Source organism: Pecten maximus, chromosome 4 (genome assembly GCF_902652985.1).
Source record: "Pecten maximus chromosome 4, xPecMax1.1, whole genome shotgun sequence".
NCBI classification, from domain to species: Eukaryota; Metazoa; Mollusca; class Bivalvia; order Pectinida; family Pectinidae; genus Pecten; species Pecten maximus.
The window spans coordinates 39,914,090-39,932,007 of NC_047018.1; the positions used below are offsets into that span (position 1 = coordinate 39,914,090).

Below are 17,918 nucleotides of genomic sequence, written 5' to 3' on the forward strand. Positions count from 1 at the left end.
AGATGTTTGGGTAGAAATGTTACTGAAATAATTTGGAGGGAAGGACAGGTTTATTGGAGATGGGGAGGGGTTTGGTTTGGAAATGTCAATGAATTAATTTGGAAGGAAGGACGAAGATGGGGAGGGGTTTGGTTTGGAAATGTCAATGAATTAGTTGGGAAAAATGGCAGTTTATTTGGAGATATGAAGTGGTTTGGGAATGCCACTTTGGGGGGAAAAGCTATATATGCATATATATAATTACATTTGTATCATTAAATCTCCACAAAAGGAATATTCCAATCATCACTCAACATCATTGCCATATTTTTTTCCATTGGTACCCAATAAAACTTTGGATCTTACTAGTCATTAAATATAAATTTTCTCTTGGAATTTTTTTCATTTCAACCCGCAGAACGTGAAAAGGTAAAAACAATGAGAATTAAAGTATGGTGGTTTGTATGATTCTACCAGTTGTCTCTGTGTGGCAGTTGTATACGCCAGGTAGTACATCGTATGTACATAACATGGTGTCATTGGGGTGTTCAGAGGTCCACTGCAGTGGCACTCAAGACTCGATTACAATCAGCATTGTAACCTCCAGTTATAGATATCATTTTAATTCAGTCTTTAGAACGATCTTATAAAGTCTAATTATGGATCAAATCATTTAAATTAAAACATATGTGATTATTTTTCCTATATCAGGCATCTGATAAGAATTATTGAAGAGACGTTTTGTAATGCCTTGATGTAGTAGACTACAGCCTTCAATAGTTAATGTATGTGTATACATGTTTGGAATTTCTTTACAGCAAACCTTATGTTGACTGGGTTTTAAATTACACATAAGTTATATGACTTGTACAGAAGTTTGAGGTGGATTAGTGTATGTAACAGGGGCACAGTTTTTCCTGGTCTTATAACAGGATCTGTTGGGGGCAAAATGTTTATACAGGGTTCAGTTTAGTCAGTACCCAGGAGTATCTAGAATTTGAATACATATTTGTGTCAAATTATTGATTTAATAATGAATAAAACCAGCGTACAAAATAGTATTGAATTATGATATTAATACACTACAATTCACAATTACAATTCATTACAACATGACATCTTTGCTAGCCGCAAGGGTAACTCTTCATATTAATGAATACAAGGTTAGAACCCTTGGCTAGCAAATACAATAACACGACGACAGCCAAGGAACTAATATGTACCTTAAGGTATTGTTAATATATTTTTTGTCCAGCAAAACAATTTTTTTGGCATAGCCAATGAAGGAAAATCATTTTACATCATTGGCTATGCCACAAAACATTATTCAAACTGACTACTGGAATCCAGGGCAAATTTAACCTCGATATGGGAGATTACTAAATAAGAATTTAGGGGAAATTTTTTATGTTTTTCTGGGGCTGCCCCACGTAATCTGGAATGATTGACACTTGAGTAGGCTGGAAAATGACAGAAGGTCAGAGAAAATGTCTGTTTCCAGAGAAGACTAGAATCTAGTTGATCAGATATTATTTGCAATATAAGATATGACTGGCAAGAGGAGATGTGACAACCAAGGGGCACTAGTTAAGACAGGGGTCACATTAGAGAGAGGTCTAGATTAGACTGGGGTCACTAGTTAAGACAGGGGTCACATTAGAGAGAGGTCTAGATTAGACAATGGGTAGTTAAGACAGGGGTCACATTAGAGAGAGGTCTAGATTAGACTGGGGTCACTAGTTAAGACAGGGGTCACATTAGAGAGAGGTCTAGATTAGACTGGGGTCACTAGTTAAGACAGAGGTCACATTAGAGGGAGATCTAGATAAGACAGGGGTCACTAGTTAAGACAGAGGTCACATTAGAGAGAGATCTAGTTAAACAGGGGTCATTAGTTAAGACAGGGGTCACATTAGAGAGAGATCTAGTTAAACAGGGGTCATTAGTTAAGACAGGGGTCACATTAGAGAGAGATCTAGATTAGACAGGGGGCTCTAGTTAAGACAGGGGTCACATTAGAGAGATATTTAGATTAGACAATGATAATCAACTTAAACTGGGACCTAGATAAAAGAGGACAGTGACCAAGTTAGACAGGGTACCAATTTAGATCTTGATAGTGTTATACATCAATTAACCTGGAGCTTATAATCCTTGACTAAAAAACTGTGTGTGGTCAATACAGGTCAGTGTCTTATAGAGTTTGTAGGGTCACAAGTTCAAAGTTTTAGATTGTTCTGGTCCATGAGATTCCTAATCCCTATTACTAACTAGTGACTTTGTGACCTACCATCGAACAATGAAATATTAAATCTGTTCAGAAAGTTTACGTACCTATGTATATATCTTAAGTTTGTATGCATGGTATATGATTAGGGGCAAAGATTTTGTAAACAGATGGAGGTGTTGCTAGTGACCAACTCAGCTCGTACAGCTGAAAGTCAATTTCTAATAAAACAACATCATTTCTTAAAAAAAACAAAAACACACACTGTATGGGAGAACAAAAGTAAAGATAAGTTTGAATATTCAACAAGATATATAATGGTAGATGTACATTGTCACAGAGGGTCCCCTATCTAACAGGAAATAATTCTAAGATATAGGGATTCGAACCATGAACCCCCTGGTTCTAGACAAAATTCTTTACCAACTTGTACATGTTACAGGAAGTTGAGTTGTGTTCCACCAGAGGGATCAAACCAATACTCTCATTCCCAACTATAGAGAAAGTTCATCTAGTGCCACTTAAAGGTCTAATCTCAGGGACCCCATGTATCTTATTTTGTTGCTTTTGTCATCAAGCTAAAAGGGAACTTCCTCTTGTTCAAAGCTTGATGGGAAAGATGTCAATATTTCTCTTGCTATTTAAACCAATAAGTATATCTATCAAATATGGTATGCATTATTTGCTGAGGATGAATCTAGGAGCACAGGTTCCATCTCAGACTTTTGATGGTGTATTTTTTCTAGATTTAACTGAATTATCTAGTATTGATTGTAACCATGGTTACTTACAGGAGGACTTCCTGGCTACAGATGAACTGTTTGTGGAATACTTCAATGCCTTCCTCACCCTACCAGTAAGTACAAAATATTGTGAGAAACAAAAAATGCCTTAAGCCTATGCAAAGTTGCTGAACTGGTGACTGGGAAACCATATCTTTTCCCACATTTAACTTGTTCTGAAACAAAGTTGGACACAAATCAAATTTGACTTTAAAGACAAAATGTATATACGTACTGTACACTTAACAATTGGTGAAAAAAGAACAGTATTTGCAAGGATGAAAATATTTCCATGCAAAATCATCACCCTGATTAAATTGATAGAATGTGTAATGAAAAATGTATCAAACTTCCTTTTACCTTGCATTGAATTGAATAGTATGCAAGAAATGTAATTTTTGTATTTGGAAATCTGTAGGAAATTTTATCAGTATAATTAAGTGAGTTGGCAGAAAGCAATTGCAGATATTTCATTAATTACCGATACAATTATGACGGTGAAAATAAAACAATGGAAGGCATTTTTTTTAATTCATGTATTCAACTTGAGTCATTTCCCTGAAAAACTGGACATATATGGACATCTGAACGTGAATATCGTAGATCATATGACTTTAATGATATTTGAACCTGGAAATGTTGCTCAAATTTCATTCGTTATTACAGACTTTTCCGGTGCCTTTGTACTTCAACAAGGAGACCGGAGGGTTTGAGGTTGCTACGGATGCCAAGAAGGAGTTGTCAAAAAAGATTAAGGCAGCCATTCGATCCCAGAAACACACCAGCAAAATCTATCGTGTAGTGAAAAAGCACAGTTTCATTGACATACCGTTGATCCCTATTGAGGAACCAGAGGGGCCAGAGAATGTGGAAATCAACACAACATTCACTGTTACCGTAAGTAACATAATAGTCCATCATTGAAAAAAGTAATAGTAAATACCATGTTTGGTGTACAGATCTGGTTTAAGTTTCAGATTGATATATCCCTTTTTTGTAAGAGTTATTGCCCTTTGAACCACGCCTTCCACTTCAGACATCCCGGCCGAGATATTTTACAGTTTTTCCATCATGCTTATACATACAGTTATAGATCAAATCTTTAAACTTTCAGTGCTTTGGCAGTTTATTTACAGAGTTATTGCCCTTTCAACTGTATTTGTTTCACTTGGCTGTTTTTTTCTCAGAAAGTTCATAATTAGGTAATAGTGTGGGGGCTTGTATGGGATGTGAATGCTTATACTTTACTTTTCTCACCTTTGGTAATAACTATATTACATAGCTATATAAGGTAATCACTATTGTTTGGTAGCTATATAATGTGTAATTGAACATTTCAGACCCTGAACAGGGAGCAGGGCATCCACTGGGTGAAGGAAGTGCGTCTGCCTGCTTTCCTAGAGAGTGACCTATACCTGGAGTTCCGACTCGCCAAGCTAATATCTCAGTCCCAGATTACGGGGGAACGTGGTGAGTTTGTCCTTCAGAGAATCGACTTTATACCTCGGGCACAGAAAGTGAAGAAGGAGGAAGAGGAGGAGGTGGTTATCGACCCACGGGAACAGATCATTAAGGACATGTATGTGTGTGTAGGGGAGGCCCTCCCCACACAAACGGAAGCTTGGTTCGCGATGGCACAAGGGGCTACCACAACTCATACCACATACTCGACACAGCCACGCCCTAAAAGTGCTGCTGATATTGGCAAACGGCCGAACAGTGCACGCCCTGTGAGTGCCTATAGTGCTATTGACAGTTACAACTACTCCGAGAGTGGGCTGGGTATGTCTGTACGCGGTTCAGTGAATAGTTCAATGGGGAGGGGCTACCAAGTATCGCAAATGTCAACCAGTGAAGATGAGGATGTTTATTCTAGCAAACTTTTTGCAACAGATGGAAAACCAATGACACCCAGACCATCAGAAATGATATGTTGTATGGCAGATGAGCCATCTAAAAAGTCACGGCCATTTAGTGCCACTGTGTACAGTACACCGAAGTATGATGCTGATGGGGACAATGAATCGGGACTGGGCATTGAAGATGACAAGTTTGATCTGGCCTCGGAAGGTTCTGGTCCACAGGACTTACTTATAGAAGATGATGTCCAAGATAAAGTCTCGAATAGTCCTACTGAAGTAAATGTTGTCTTCAGAGACATGGATGATCTTGGAGCAGCTCTGGTTGGAGCAGTACTGAAACGCTCTATAGCCTACCTTACCAATAGAAATGAAATAGAAATTGCAGAGGACCCAGATATTCTGAAACATCTACCACCGACTTCTTGTAAGGACATGACCTTGGACATGATTGACCGTGTATCTCTTGTGGAAGACAACAAAACTATTCCGGAAACAGAAGAGGATAAAGAAGTAAGGTCTGTGACGGAAGTACACAAAAACAAGGACAAAAAAGACGAGGACAGTGACGCAGATTCTCTTCTCGACAGTGAAGACGACTATGAAGAGAGAGATTTGTTTTTCCGTAGGAAGAAGCAAAAAACATTTAAATTAACAGATCGGAAGGGAATTGAAGCTTTCAAGTTGTTTCTCCAGGGGACAGCAGGGGAGAAGAACTGGCACATGTGGCTGGACATTGACCGTATCCAGTTCTTAACAAAGGGCAAGAGTGGGCCGGTGTTGGAGGTGGCCATCAGTGGGTGAGTACAGTCTCCTACAGCTACAATGGTAATTAACCAAGAGCAAGAGTGGGCCGGTGATGGAGGTGGCCATCAGTGGGTGAGTACAGAGTCTCCAGTTCTTCACAAAGGGCAAGAGTGGGCCGGTGTTGGAGGTGGCCATCAGTGGGTGAGTACAGAGTCTCCAGTTCTTCACAAAGGGCAAGAGTGGGCCGGTGATGGAGGTGGCCATCAGTGGGTGAGTACAGAGTCTCCAGTTCTTCACAAAGGGCAAGAGTGGGCCGGTGTTGGAGGTGGCCATCACTGGGTGAGTATGGAGTCTCCAGTTGTTAACAAAGGGCAAGAGTGGGCCGGTGTTGGAGGTGGCCATCAGTGGGTGAGTATGGAGTCTCCAGAACTTAACCAAGGGCAAGAGTGGGCCGGTGTTGGAGGTGGCCATCAGTGGGTGAGTACGGAGTCTCCAGTTCTTAACCAAGGGCAAGAGTGGGTCGGTGTTGGAGGTGGCCATTAGTGGGTGAGTACAGAGTCTCCAGTTCTTAACAAAGGGCAAGAGTGGGCCGGTGTTGGAGGTGGCCATCAGTGGGTGAGTATGGAGTCTCCAGTTCTTAACAAAGGGCAAGAGTGGGCCGGTGTTGGAGGTGGCCATCAGTGGGTGAGTATGGAGTCTCCAGTTCTTAACAAAGGGCAAGAGTGGGTCGGTGTTGGAGGTGGCCATCAGTGGGTGAGTATGGAGTCTCCAGAACTTAACCAAGGGCAAGAGTGGGCCGTGTTGGAGGTGGCCATCAGTGGGTGAGTATGGAGTCTCCAGTTCTTAACAAAGGGCAAGAGTGGGTCGGTGTTGGAGGTGGCCGTTAGTGGGTGAGTATGGAGTCTCCAGTTCTTAACAAAGGGCAAGAGTGGGCCGGTGTTGGAGGTGGCCATCACTGGGTGAGTAAAGTCTCCTACAGCTACAATGGTAATTAACAGATGATTTATATGTAACCCTGGATAAAACTCACCTGTGTTTGAAAAAGCATGAAAAGGGTCACTTTCACTCAATAAATTTCATTCATTTGGAGGTAGATTTTTTCCTTTTAGCATTGTTATTTTTTCTGGAATTTTCTCATTGGCTTTGATAAGTTTCATTCAATAAATGGTGACAGTCTTAAATTAACCTAAATCTTATTGAACTATGGGATTATTGCACCTTCCATACCTGTTTTGACATTTCTTTCTAGCTCCCTCAATTTTTAGTTATCGTTATTGTCTCCTACATTGATAGGTACCAACTATTTGGGCCTTAGTCGATGATGATTTCTAGAAGGACAAAACAGCTGTATGATGCAGTCTAAATCATTTTTTGACTCTGCTGTATATAACTCTAAATTTGTATTTAAAGATACAATACTGTATAATCTGTGCTTTTTTACAGTCCTTTAAGTAGAACATTGCCAAAATATAATTGATATATAATTACCTGTCTCCTAACCCACAAAACCATCTATTTTCTCTGTATCTCTTGGTGATTTCCTGTGCTTCGTGATATGATAAAAATATGTCCAAAAAGCCATTCTATTAAATCAATATCACATTTTGTATGAATGCCACTTCTTTTTCTATCAAAGTTAACATTGAATATGATATTTGCTCACTGATGATGGCCATAATGGCATTTTTCAGACTCTTAGAACTTAATAGCAATGTATTAATTATCGGCATTTGATCAGAGGTTATATATATGGATAAGTGTAATGGTACAAGTATATAATTCTATCAGTTTCTCTGTACACGAACCACAAACACGGTTGTACCGATTCTTTATCACCAATAATATTGACACTATACAGCGATGATCCATGTGTATATATGGTACCAGGTTTTTTACTACTCGTACATGAGTAGGGTTTTGCCCCTACAATATAGTCAGCCGTCGAGAGGTTTATATACAACTTCTCATTCACACTACATAGGTATTTACATACTTGAGATCTATAGATTCTATCCTTGTTATGCAATAAAATATTTAAGTACCTAATACTCTTTAGGAACATAGGTTGTTGAAAATGGCTGGATATATATTATATTGATTCTACTCTTGAAATCAATATTTGTTTTTTATTTCATGCCATAAACATGTCCTAACTTCCTAGTCCCATATGATATCACAACTTTATATTATATACCTACTTCGAATTTACACGCATCAAGACTTTCCTTTCAAGACAAAATTTTACGAGAATAAAAGCCATATTAGATATTTGATTGAGGAATATAAATTTCTTTATTCAAATTGAATGTAAAATTATTTTTATCTGAATATTTCCTTTTCATGCATTGCTAAATGGGATATAAAATATAATTTATTCAAAATGATCTCAAATGCCAAGAAATGTTGTTTATTTCTATCTGTATATTTTGCAATATAATTTTGAATACCCATTATTTGGTTGATAACATCATTATAATCATTTAATGGTGACACGGATATAAACATTACCATTGATTCCACCTGAATACATTAAGGTCTCATTTCAAACCCGAGTTTTAAAGTTTTTTTATTGACCTGCAGACAAGTTTGATATTTCATATATATATACAATTCAATACTACACACAGAAAAAATATTATAGCCAGCATTGATCGAATATATCACTGAAATTTTGAAGCCACTAGAGTAGACATTTAAATATTGGCTGTACCTGGACGTACATTTCACATGTATCGATAGATAGCATTTGTAAAATGTACTTCACTCTTGGGAAAAGAAAACATGGCTCTCGCTTTAGGCCTGTTTACAAATGTTTGACCTTTGCGGGTTGCCAGGTGACAATGAGGGTTTGATATATAGGGTATTGTGAGGGGTGTATTAAATTTGTTGGGTATATGTGACTTTAATTAGAAATAACTTCACCTTAGTCTTCTATGAGTGTGGACATAAGAGTCACACCTTTAGGAGATAGATTCCTGGGTAAACAGACAGAATTCTCACCATTGTCTGGGGCTGTATACATGGTAGTGGGAATCCACCGGTACAAAAACGACACACCGTGTACAACAGGATCCAAATCACACACATACAAAATGTATATATGTAACATAACAGTCGTATGATCTATTTGGTTATGAATTGAATTCTGAAGTTCAATAAATGTGTGAAAGCTGGACAGAGACTATTGTGGTGGGCCACCTAGCTGAGCTGAGTAATTATATACTTGTACAATCCAACATGAAAAACCCTATAGTTTCATAGAACAACACCCAAAATACAATGTATATAAGACCATTTCAGAAAGGAGATACAATTTATACACCATGGGATTCCCAAAAGGCTTTAGAATTAGGGTACTTATATCATATACAATACTGTATTTTACCAGGTATATGCTCACGCTTGGAAATTGGAAATAAGCCCTCCCCCTACCCCCCTATATTCACACCCCTACCTATTTTCCACTTTGTCTCTGCATAGGTCGAAGTCCATTCCCCACTTTTTAATGTTTAATCCACAATGAAAAAAATCAGACCCCCCCCCCCCCCCTCATCCCAAAAAGGAGAAAATCATAATGTGAAAAAATAGTGATTCTTTGATTTTATTTTAACACTTTTGACCTTTGTGAACTTAAGTAATTCAAGGTCATTCATTAGAACAAACTAGAAGCCCTTCATCCTAAGATGCTGCTGGCCAAATATTATGACTCTGAACCTGTTAAAGGGAAGAAGTTGTTTTAAGGTTTGAACACATTTGAAATTGAAGGTCAAGGTCTTTCATTTGAACAAACTTTGTAGCTCTTCATCCAAGCATATTCATTATAGGTATTGGCCCACTATCATGACCCTTGAGCCTTGATTAAGTTTGATTTAAACACATTTGAGACCAGTGACATTGAAAGTATGTCAAGGTCATTTGTTTGAACAAAACTTGATAGCCCTTCTGACCAGCATGCTACTTGATCAATATTACCATGGACCTTTTGATATTGAGAAGTTGTTTAAAAAGAATATACATGTATATGTAGATGATGTCATCGGATGGGCAACAGATATATCACAATGTCAATAATTACCATAGCTGCTAATATGCATCACTAATGCCTTCAGGGAGGTGAGCTAAAAATCACAAGAATCCTCCTTCTTTTCTCTGTATATTAAAAATGTATGTTCCGTGTCACAAATACCTGAACAAATTCCTTTGTTTGTGTTTATAGCTACCTGAACGAGATGCGAGAGCTTTATCACCGGCCAGGTGCTGTTTATGAGTTAACTGTGGAACAGAAGAAGAGCCTTGGTCTATCTGAACCAGCATCATGGACCCTGGAAAGACTGCAGCTAATCCACAACAAAATAGCAGAACCCCTGGTTCTGTACTGGTAGGTTAAAATAAATGAACCCCTAGTTCTGTACTGGTAGGTTAAAATAAATGAACCCCTAGTTCTGTACTGGTAGGTAGTTAAAATAAATGAACCCCTAGTTCTGTACTGGTAGGTAGTTAAAATAAATGAACCCCTAGTTCTGTACTGGTAGGTAGTTCACAATAAATGAACCCCTAGTTCTGTACTGGTAGGTAGTTCACAATAAATGAACCCCTGGTTCTGTACTGGTAGGTAGTTCACAATAAATGAACCCCTAGTTCTGTACTGGTAGGTAGTTAAAATAAATGAACCCCTGGTTCTGTACTGGTAGGTAGTTAAAATAAATGAACCCCTAGTTCTGTACTGGTAGGTAGTTCACAATAAATGAACCCCTAGTTCTGTACTGGTAGGTAGTTCACAATAAATGAACCCCTGGTTCTGTACTGGTAGGTAGTTCACAATAAATGAACCTCTAGTTCTGTACTGAAAGGCTGTTATCTGTAGAAACTCCAGCTTGTTCACTACAAATTAGCAGAACCCCTGACCTCTGATTCTGTCCTGGAAGCGAGTTCCCTGAAAAAACTGTAACATGCTCACAATAAAATTTCAGAACCCCTAGTTTTGACTGGTAGGTATTAATTCTATTATCAAAGTTTAACCTGGCTCAACCTTTTTGAGACAAACTGTGTAGATACCATAACTTTAAATACTTAATAAATACTACATACACCTTTTTATTGTAACTCTAGCTGATTATGTTGATAAGGAACAAAGTTTTTTCCCTAAACAATAATTTCAGTTCTTTCCTGGATAAAGAAGTGTTTGTCATTCCAATGTCTCTTTAGCGATGTCTTGATATTTCTGCAGGGCTCCGCGTTTCCTCCTGAAGCAGAGCCTGAAATCCGACCCCGCAAAGAATGAGTTGTACCACAATATGTCTCTACTCCGCCTGAGTACTGATGGAGTCCATCCCAACCCTCCTACCACCAAGTTACTGCCCCTCCGACCTAAGTCTTGTGTGCCGAAGATCACCACACCCCAACCGGTAGGTAAAAAAGATATATAAATCCTATATTCTGGATGAGATTCATCAGTTTGATAAGATGAGCTTAAAATCCAAAGAATCCTACTTCCTTTCCCTATATATTGAATATGCTTGTTAACCGTTTCACAAATACCTGAACAAATTCCACCAGCTTAAGGAATGAGAATATCATTCCTGCTATCAAGCCAACTCACTAGACCTAGCTCATGCAGACTAAAGATAAATTGAGATTTGAACCTGAAGTAACTTAGATAGAAGCTGGATACTTTAACCATCTGATCTATCTCTAGGTCACCAAAGATTGATCCTCAACCAATATCACATTTATCTCTATGACCTAGACATCATTACACCTAAGCTATGAGACCAGGAATGGTAAAGTCTGGATCTGACAGTCAGACAAGGTTTTGAACTAGACTTTACCGGTGTCACCGGTATGTGTACACTACTGCAGTTGACATTGTCTTTTGTAACAGTTACCTCCCCTTGTATATATTTTAATCCCTTAAAGCACGACTGCCTTTGTACATTAATTACCTCCCTTGTAAATCAAAGTCTTCATTCACATCCAGTGCAACACATACATCTAATAAATATGTCTCGCTTCTAGAATTGAAAATACATTTTATGTGGTGGTTTATTCAGTGTATTATATATAAAAGATCAGTGCTGCCCTGCATGTACTGTAGCGCTGACATTCATCACTGCAAGTTATAGTATTTTACCCATTTTAGAGTTACCTCCCCTTTTTATTTCAGACCTCCCCTGTATCCATTGTACTATTGACATCTCCTAATCAAGGATACAAACATCATTGTCTACATTTTAGATGTTTCCATTTTAGAGTTACCTCCCCTTGTTATTTCAGCCCACCCCTCCATCCAGTGTACCACTGACATCCCCTCCTGTAGGATACAAACGTGTGTATGCCCAGAATGTATTGTCATCAGCAACTAAGGATAAGAAGAAAGAGCTCATCACACCCAGACTTCAGAACTCCAAAACTCCTGTCAAAAGGTTGGTGATTTAACTGTCTTCAAATTCAGTCAAGTGCTCATGTTTAAAAATCTCTGTAAAAATAAATATGGAATCATCATTTGAGCTAAGAGGAGCCAAAATGTACTAAAATAATCTCGATATTTTCACATTTTTTCTCATTACATTATCTGGTTTTCAGGTCCTCAATAGGAAGTGCTAGTTCATCACGCCCATCATCTGCTGTTCGCCAGCCCCGTCTTCCATCTGCTAGACCAGTCTCGGCCCTTCCAGCCCAGTCAACTACCCGCCCAGTGTCTGCCCGACCAGTGTCTGCCAGACCTTCTGCTTGTGTGGAAAGACAGACGTCACGGACACGCCCCTCCTCTGCAGGATCTACCCCGAGTACACCCCTGGAGCAGGTAGACCACAAGGAGGTGGAGTCGTTACTTCAAACCTTACATCATGAGAGAATAGCTGGTGGCTTCTTCAGGAAATATGTTGAGAAGACACAGAAGAGGGTATGTGTTGTCAAAATACAGTATAAAATAATTAAATTGACATACATTGATCCTTATCTAAAACATGTAGGGCCCACATGGTAAATTGGTGATGTAGACCTGAAAGCTGTTATAAAATTACAGATAAACTGCATGCGAAGGTATATAGGTGAAAGACACCTGTCCATTCTCCTTGTTTTGTCCTGAGTATATATATATATATATATAGTTTTTGTTTTTCCTGAATAAAGAGTGTTTAATTCCTTTTCAACACAAATCGTTCTTGAATAATTAGACAAAGTTATTTATTTTACCTAGAAATGGATCAACTGTCTCAACTTTTGGACCGACTTACAAGAATTCCATCTCCTGTTTTATGCTGATTCTATCGACCCAGCCATTGTGACTAGGAAAGCTAAGGTAGTGTATTGATATGTAAATATTACTCATATTTGCTGTCTGTATCCAGGAAAAAAAAGAAAAAAATATAAATTTAAAAATTGATGTCTTAATGTTTTAACTAATATTTTTGAAACACATCATAACATTTATTTATTTTCCTTTTGTTTTTTCATTTTATTTTTTTCTCCTATGAATATTCTTTAATCCTTGAAATATAAGATTAAGGATGTTATCCGGTATCATTCATAAAGATAAAATTGTATAAGCTTTACATTTTATTATTTTTCAAAATTAAATCTAATTTTAAAAGCACATCTTAGTTCTATATTTATCAACTAACAACTATTGATGATTTTATTTTCTGTACACTTTTGGTTATTTGTCTTTTTAATTCAATTTCCAGATATTATATTCCCAATACATTGTGGTTGGGTCCTCAAGAAATATTGGATGCAGTTCTGTGATATTCCGTGAGATTTACCGTTGCCTGGAGCCTGCCTTTGAGGACTTGTTTGACGAGGCAGAGGAACTAGCATTATCAGTGCTCCTTGTACCTTGGGTCCAAATGATCAACTCTGACATGAAAACATACGGCAAGGTACATCAAACTTTACCGTTATTTGATATATAAAGTACTCTGATGAAATGGAAATCTCAATGAATAAACCTGCAATATAAAGTCCGATTTTTTAACATGTAATGTTGATTTATTTGATGTGACTACATCAACATGAAAACATGCACAAATAGCCATATCTGGACTGGCCTCTCCCTGTATATTCAAATTATAACTAAAATTGAGCTTTATGATATTGCATGGTCTCTAATCCCCAGATTTAAACTAGGGGAGATAATCTAGTTTTAGAATTTAGCTGAGCAATTCTTATTTCTTTGCAAAACAACTTAGGGGCTGGTGGCCATTCTAAAGGTATATGTACGTGTGCATTAGCAACTGTAAATTTAGACTGGCCTCCTGTCTCTAGAATATTAAAATTAAAAAATAAAATTGAGCTTCATGGTTATGGTTGATCCTAAGTTTCAAACTAGGGGGAGATAATCTATCTGATTTCCCCTGAACATAAGCTGTTAGAGTAAAAGGTCAATGTCAATGTATTGCTGTCGACCTTCACATGTTATTTCCCCTGAACATAAGCTGTAGGTTAAAATGTCAATGTTAATGTATTGCTGTCGACCTTCACATGTTCGGCCCTCATCCACAGCTCTGTGTTCTAAATGCTACACCACAAACTGTAATTAGTATTTATTATTGATTTCTCTTACTTGTGTGCCTGACAAGACATGCTTTTACATAATTATTCTACACAACAAAGTCATAAACAAATTGTCTCACTTTTTAGGACCAGTTTTTTCATTAATTATTGATGTAAATTTAACGCATCATAAATCCTGAAGTTTTTTCTACAATGATTTTGATATTCTATTTATACCACTAATGGCTGTATGAATTATTCATCTGTTTTCACCTTTAAATATTAGTTTTTTAAAACTAATGTTTGTTTTGTTCTAGTTAAGTAAATATTTACAGGTAAACAGCAAACAAAATAGTTTCAATTGTATACGGTGTAGGAACAAAGATCTACAGGAAAATAAAGGAATGAATTTAGGTATCTTGTTACTAAGTGTTTACCTTTCCTGACAGGTGGAGCTTATTGAGGTGAAAAAACACCTGGAGACAAAGTCCAAGTATGTTCTTACGTTACAGAAGAAAGGGCTTATAAAGGAGGTAAGAATTAATCTAAAGTACAGGATTTTTACTGTATACATGCAGTCAGATAGCTGTCATGACCATCCACCATATTGTCTATAATGTAGGTCACTGTGACCTATATAGCTACCAATTTGTATTTTCCACTTGTTGACTTCAGGACTTAGCTTGATCTTGATGCACCCTCCTATCAATAACCCTTTCATAGATTAGATTAAGTATTGGTCTCTCAAAACAGAAGCTTGAACACACATTTTCTAGTTTTGTTCTGGTTTTTAATTTTTCTTCCAATTTTTAAAAAGACACTCCCCCGGTTTGTCTGTTTTAATTTATTCAAAAAAAAGATAGTATTGGATTTTCCCTTTGTTCTTTTAAATAACATAATTAAACCCTTAAAATTTAAAAAATTACAGTTAAATTTTCCCACCCTTTTATCCATGTGCTATTCCCCCAAAGTAGGAAAAAGCCATTGTCCCATTTAGATGTTTCCATTTGGGGTTCCCCCCCCCCTTGTTTTTAAGCCCACCCCTCCATCGTGTACCACTGACATCCCTCCTGTAGGATACAACGGTGTTGCCAGAATGTATTGTATCAGCAACTAAGATAAGAAAAAGCTCATCACACCCATTCAGAACACAAATCTGCAAAAGTGGTGTTTAACTGTCTTCAATTCGTCATGCTCATTTTAAAATCTCTGTAAAAATAAATATGGAATCATCATTTCAGCTATAAGGAGTCAAAATGCACTAAAATAATCTTGATATTTTCACATTTTTTCCTCATTACATTATCTTGTTTTCAGGTCCTCAATAGGAAGTGCTAGTTCATCACGCCCATCATCTGCTGTTCGCCAGCCCCGTCTTCCATCTGCTAGACCAGTCTCGGCCCTTCCAGCCCAGTCAACTACACGCCCAGTGTCTGCCCGACCAGTGTCTGCCAGACCTTCTGCTTGTGTAGAAAGACAGACGTCACGGACACGCCCCTCCTCTGCAGGATCTACCCCGAGTACACCCCTGGAGCAGGTAGACCACAAGGAGGTGGAGTCGTTACTTCAAACCTTACACCATGAGAGAATAGCTGGTGGCTTCTTCAGGAAATATGTTGAGAAGACACAGAAGAGGGTATGTGTTGTCAAAATAGAGTATAAAATAATTAAATTGACATACATTGATCCTTATCTAAAACGTGTAGGGCCCACATGGTAAATTGGTGATGTAGACCTGAAAGCTGTTATAAAATTACAGATAAACTGCATACGAAGGTATAGAGGTGAAAGACACCTGTCCATTCTCCTTGTTTTGTCCTGAGTATATATATATATATATATAGTTTTTGATTTTCCTAAATAAAGAGTGTTTAATTCCTTTTCAACATGAATCATTCTTGAATAATTAGACCAAGTTATTTATTTTACCTAGAAATGGATCAACTGTCTCAACTTTTGGACAGACTTACAAGAATTCCATCTTCTGTTTTATGCTGATTCTATCGACCCAGTCATTGTGACTAGGAAAGCTAAGGTAGTGTATTGATATGTAAATATTACTCATATTTGCTGTCCGTATCCAGCCAAAAAAAAGAAAAAATATAAATTTAAAATTTGATATCTTAATGTTTTAACTAATATTTTTGAAACACAACATCATACCATTTATTTATTTTCCATTTGTTTTTTCACTTTATTTTTTTCTCCTATGAATATTCTTTAATCCTTGAAATATAAGATTAAGGATGTTATTCGGTATCATTCATAAAGATAAAAGTGTATAAGCTTTACATTTTATTATTTTTCAAAATTAAATCTAATTTTAAAAGCACATCTTAGTTCTATATTTATCAACTAACAACTATTGATGATTTTATTTTCTGTACACTTTTGGTTATTTGTCTTTTTAATTTAATTTCCAGATATTATATTCCCAATACATTGTGGTTGGGTCCTCAAGAAATATTGGATGCAGTTCTGTGATATTCCGTGAGATTTACCGTTGCCTGGAGCCTGCCTTTGAGGACTTGTTTGACGAGGCAGAGGAACTAGCATTATCAGTGCTCCTTGTACCTTGGGTCCAAATGATCAACTCTGACATGAAAACATACGGCAAGGTACATCAAACTTAACCGTTATCTGATATATAAAGTACTCTGATGAAATGGAAATCTCAATGAATAAACCTGCAATATAAAGTCCAATTTTTTAACATGTAATGTTGATTTATTTGATGTGACTACATCAACATGAAAACATGCACAAATAGCCATATCTGGACTGGCCTCTCCCGGTAATATATTCAAATTATAAATAAAATTGAGCTTTATAATTTTGGTCTCTAATCCCCAGATTTAAACTAGGGGAGATAATCTATAGTTTTAGAATTTAGCTGAGCAATTCTTATTTCTTTGCAAAACAACTTAGGGGCTGGTGGCCATTCTAAAGGTACATGTACGTGTGCATTAGCAACTGTAAATTTAGACTGGCCTCCTGTCTCTAGAATATTAAAATTAAAAAATAAAATTGAGCTTCATAGTTATAGTTGATCCTAAGTTTCAAACTAGGGGGAGATAATCTAGTATCTGATTTCCCCTGAACATCAGCTGTTAGAGTAAAACGTCAATGTTAATGTATTGCTGTCGACCTTCACATGTTATTTCCCCTGAACATAAGCTGTTAGAGTAAAACATCAATGTCAATGTATTGCTGTCGACCCTCACATGTTCGGCCCTCATCCACAGCTCTGTGTCCTCAATGCTACACCACAAACTGTAATTAGTATTTATTATTGATTTCTCTTACTTGTGTCCCTGACAAGACATGCTTTTACATAATTATTCTACACAACAAAGTCACAAACAAATTGTCTCACTTTTTAGGACCGTTTTTTTTCATTAATTATTGATGTAAATTTAACGCATCATAAATCCTGAAGTTTTTTCTACAAGGATTTTGATATTCTATCTTTACCACTAATGGCTGCATGAATTATTCATCTGTTTTCACCTTTAACTATTAGTTTTTTTTAACTAATGTTTGTTTTGTTCTAGTTAAGTAAATATTAACAGGTAAACAGCAAACAAAATAGTTTCAATTGTATATGGTGTAGGAACAAAGATCTACAGGAAAATAAAGGAATGAATTTAGGTATCTTGTTACTAAGTGTTTACCTTTCCTGACAGGTGGAGCTTATTGAGGTGAAAAAACACCTGGAGACAAAGTCCAAGTATGTTCTTACGTTACAGAAGAAAGGGCTTATAAAGGAGGTAAGAATTAATCTAAAGTACAGGATTTTTACTGTATACATGCAGTCAGATAGCTGTCATG

The 17,918-nt window shown here is 37.1% G+C and overlaps 1 protein-coding gene across 3 annotated transcripts in view; it reads left to right on the top strand.

The window, feature by feature from the left end:
- Nucleotides 1–17,918, top strand: part of LOC117326057 (regulator of G-protein signaling 22-like) — a 49,550-nt gene that overhangs the window by 16,600 nt on the left and 15,032 nt on the right. For all 3 annotated transcript variants that reach the window (XM_033882654.1, XM_033882656.1, XM_033882655.1), the window contains exons 2-11: nt 3,000–3,062; nt 3,655–3,885; nt 4,329–5,647; nt 9,811–9,972; nt 10,822–10,999; nt 11,868–12,016; nt 12,177–12,495; nt 12,793–12,894; nt 13,280–13,474; nt 14,537–14,620. In XM_033882654.1, the coding sequence (XP_033738545.1) occupies nt 3,000–3,062; nt 3,655–3,885; nt 4,329–5,647; nt 9,811–9,972; nt 10,822–10,999; nt 11,868–12,016; nt 12,177–12,495; nt 12,793–12,894; nt 13,280–13,474; nt 14,537–14,620 (2,802 nt within the window). The remainder of the gene's footprint in view (nt 1–2,999; nt 3,063–3,654; nt 3,886–4,328; nt 5,648–9,810; nt 9,973–10,821; nt 11,000–11,867; nt 12,017–12,176; nt 12,496–12,792; nt 12,895–13,279; nt 13,475–14,536; nt 14,621–17,918) is intronic.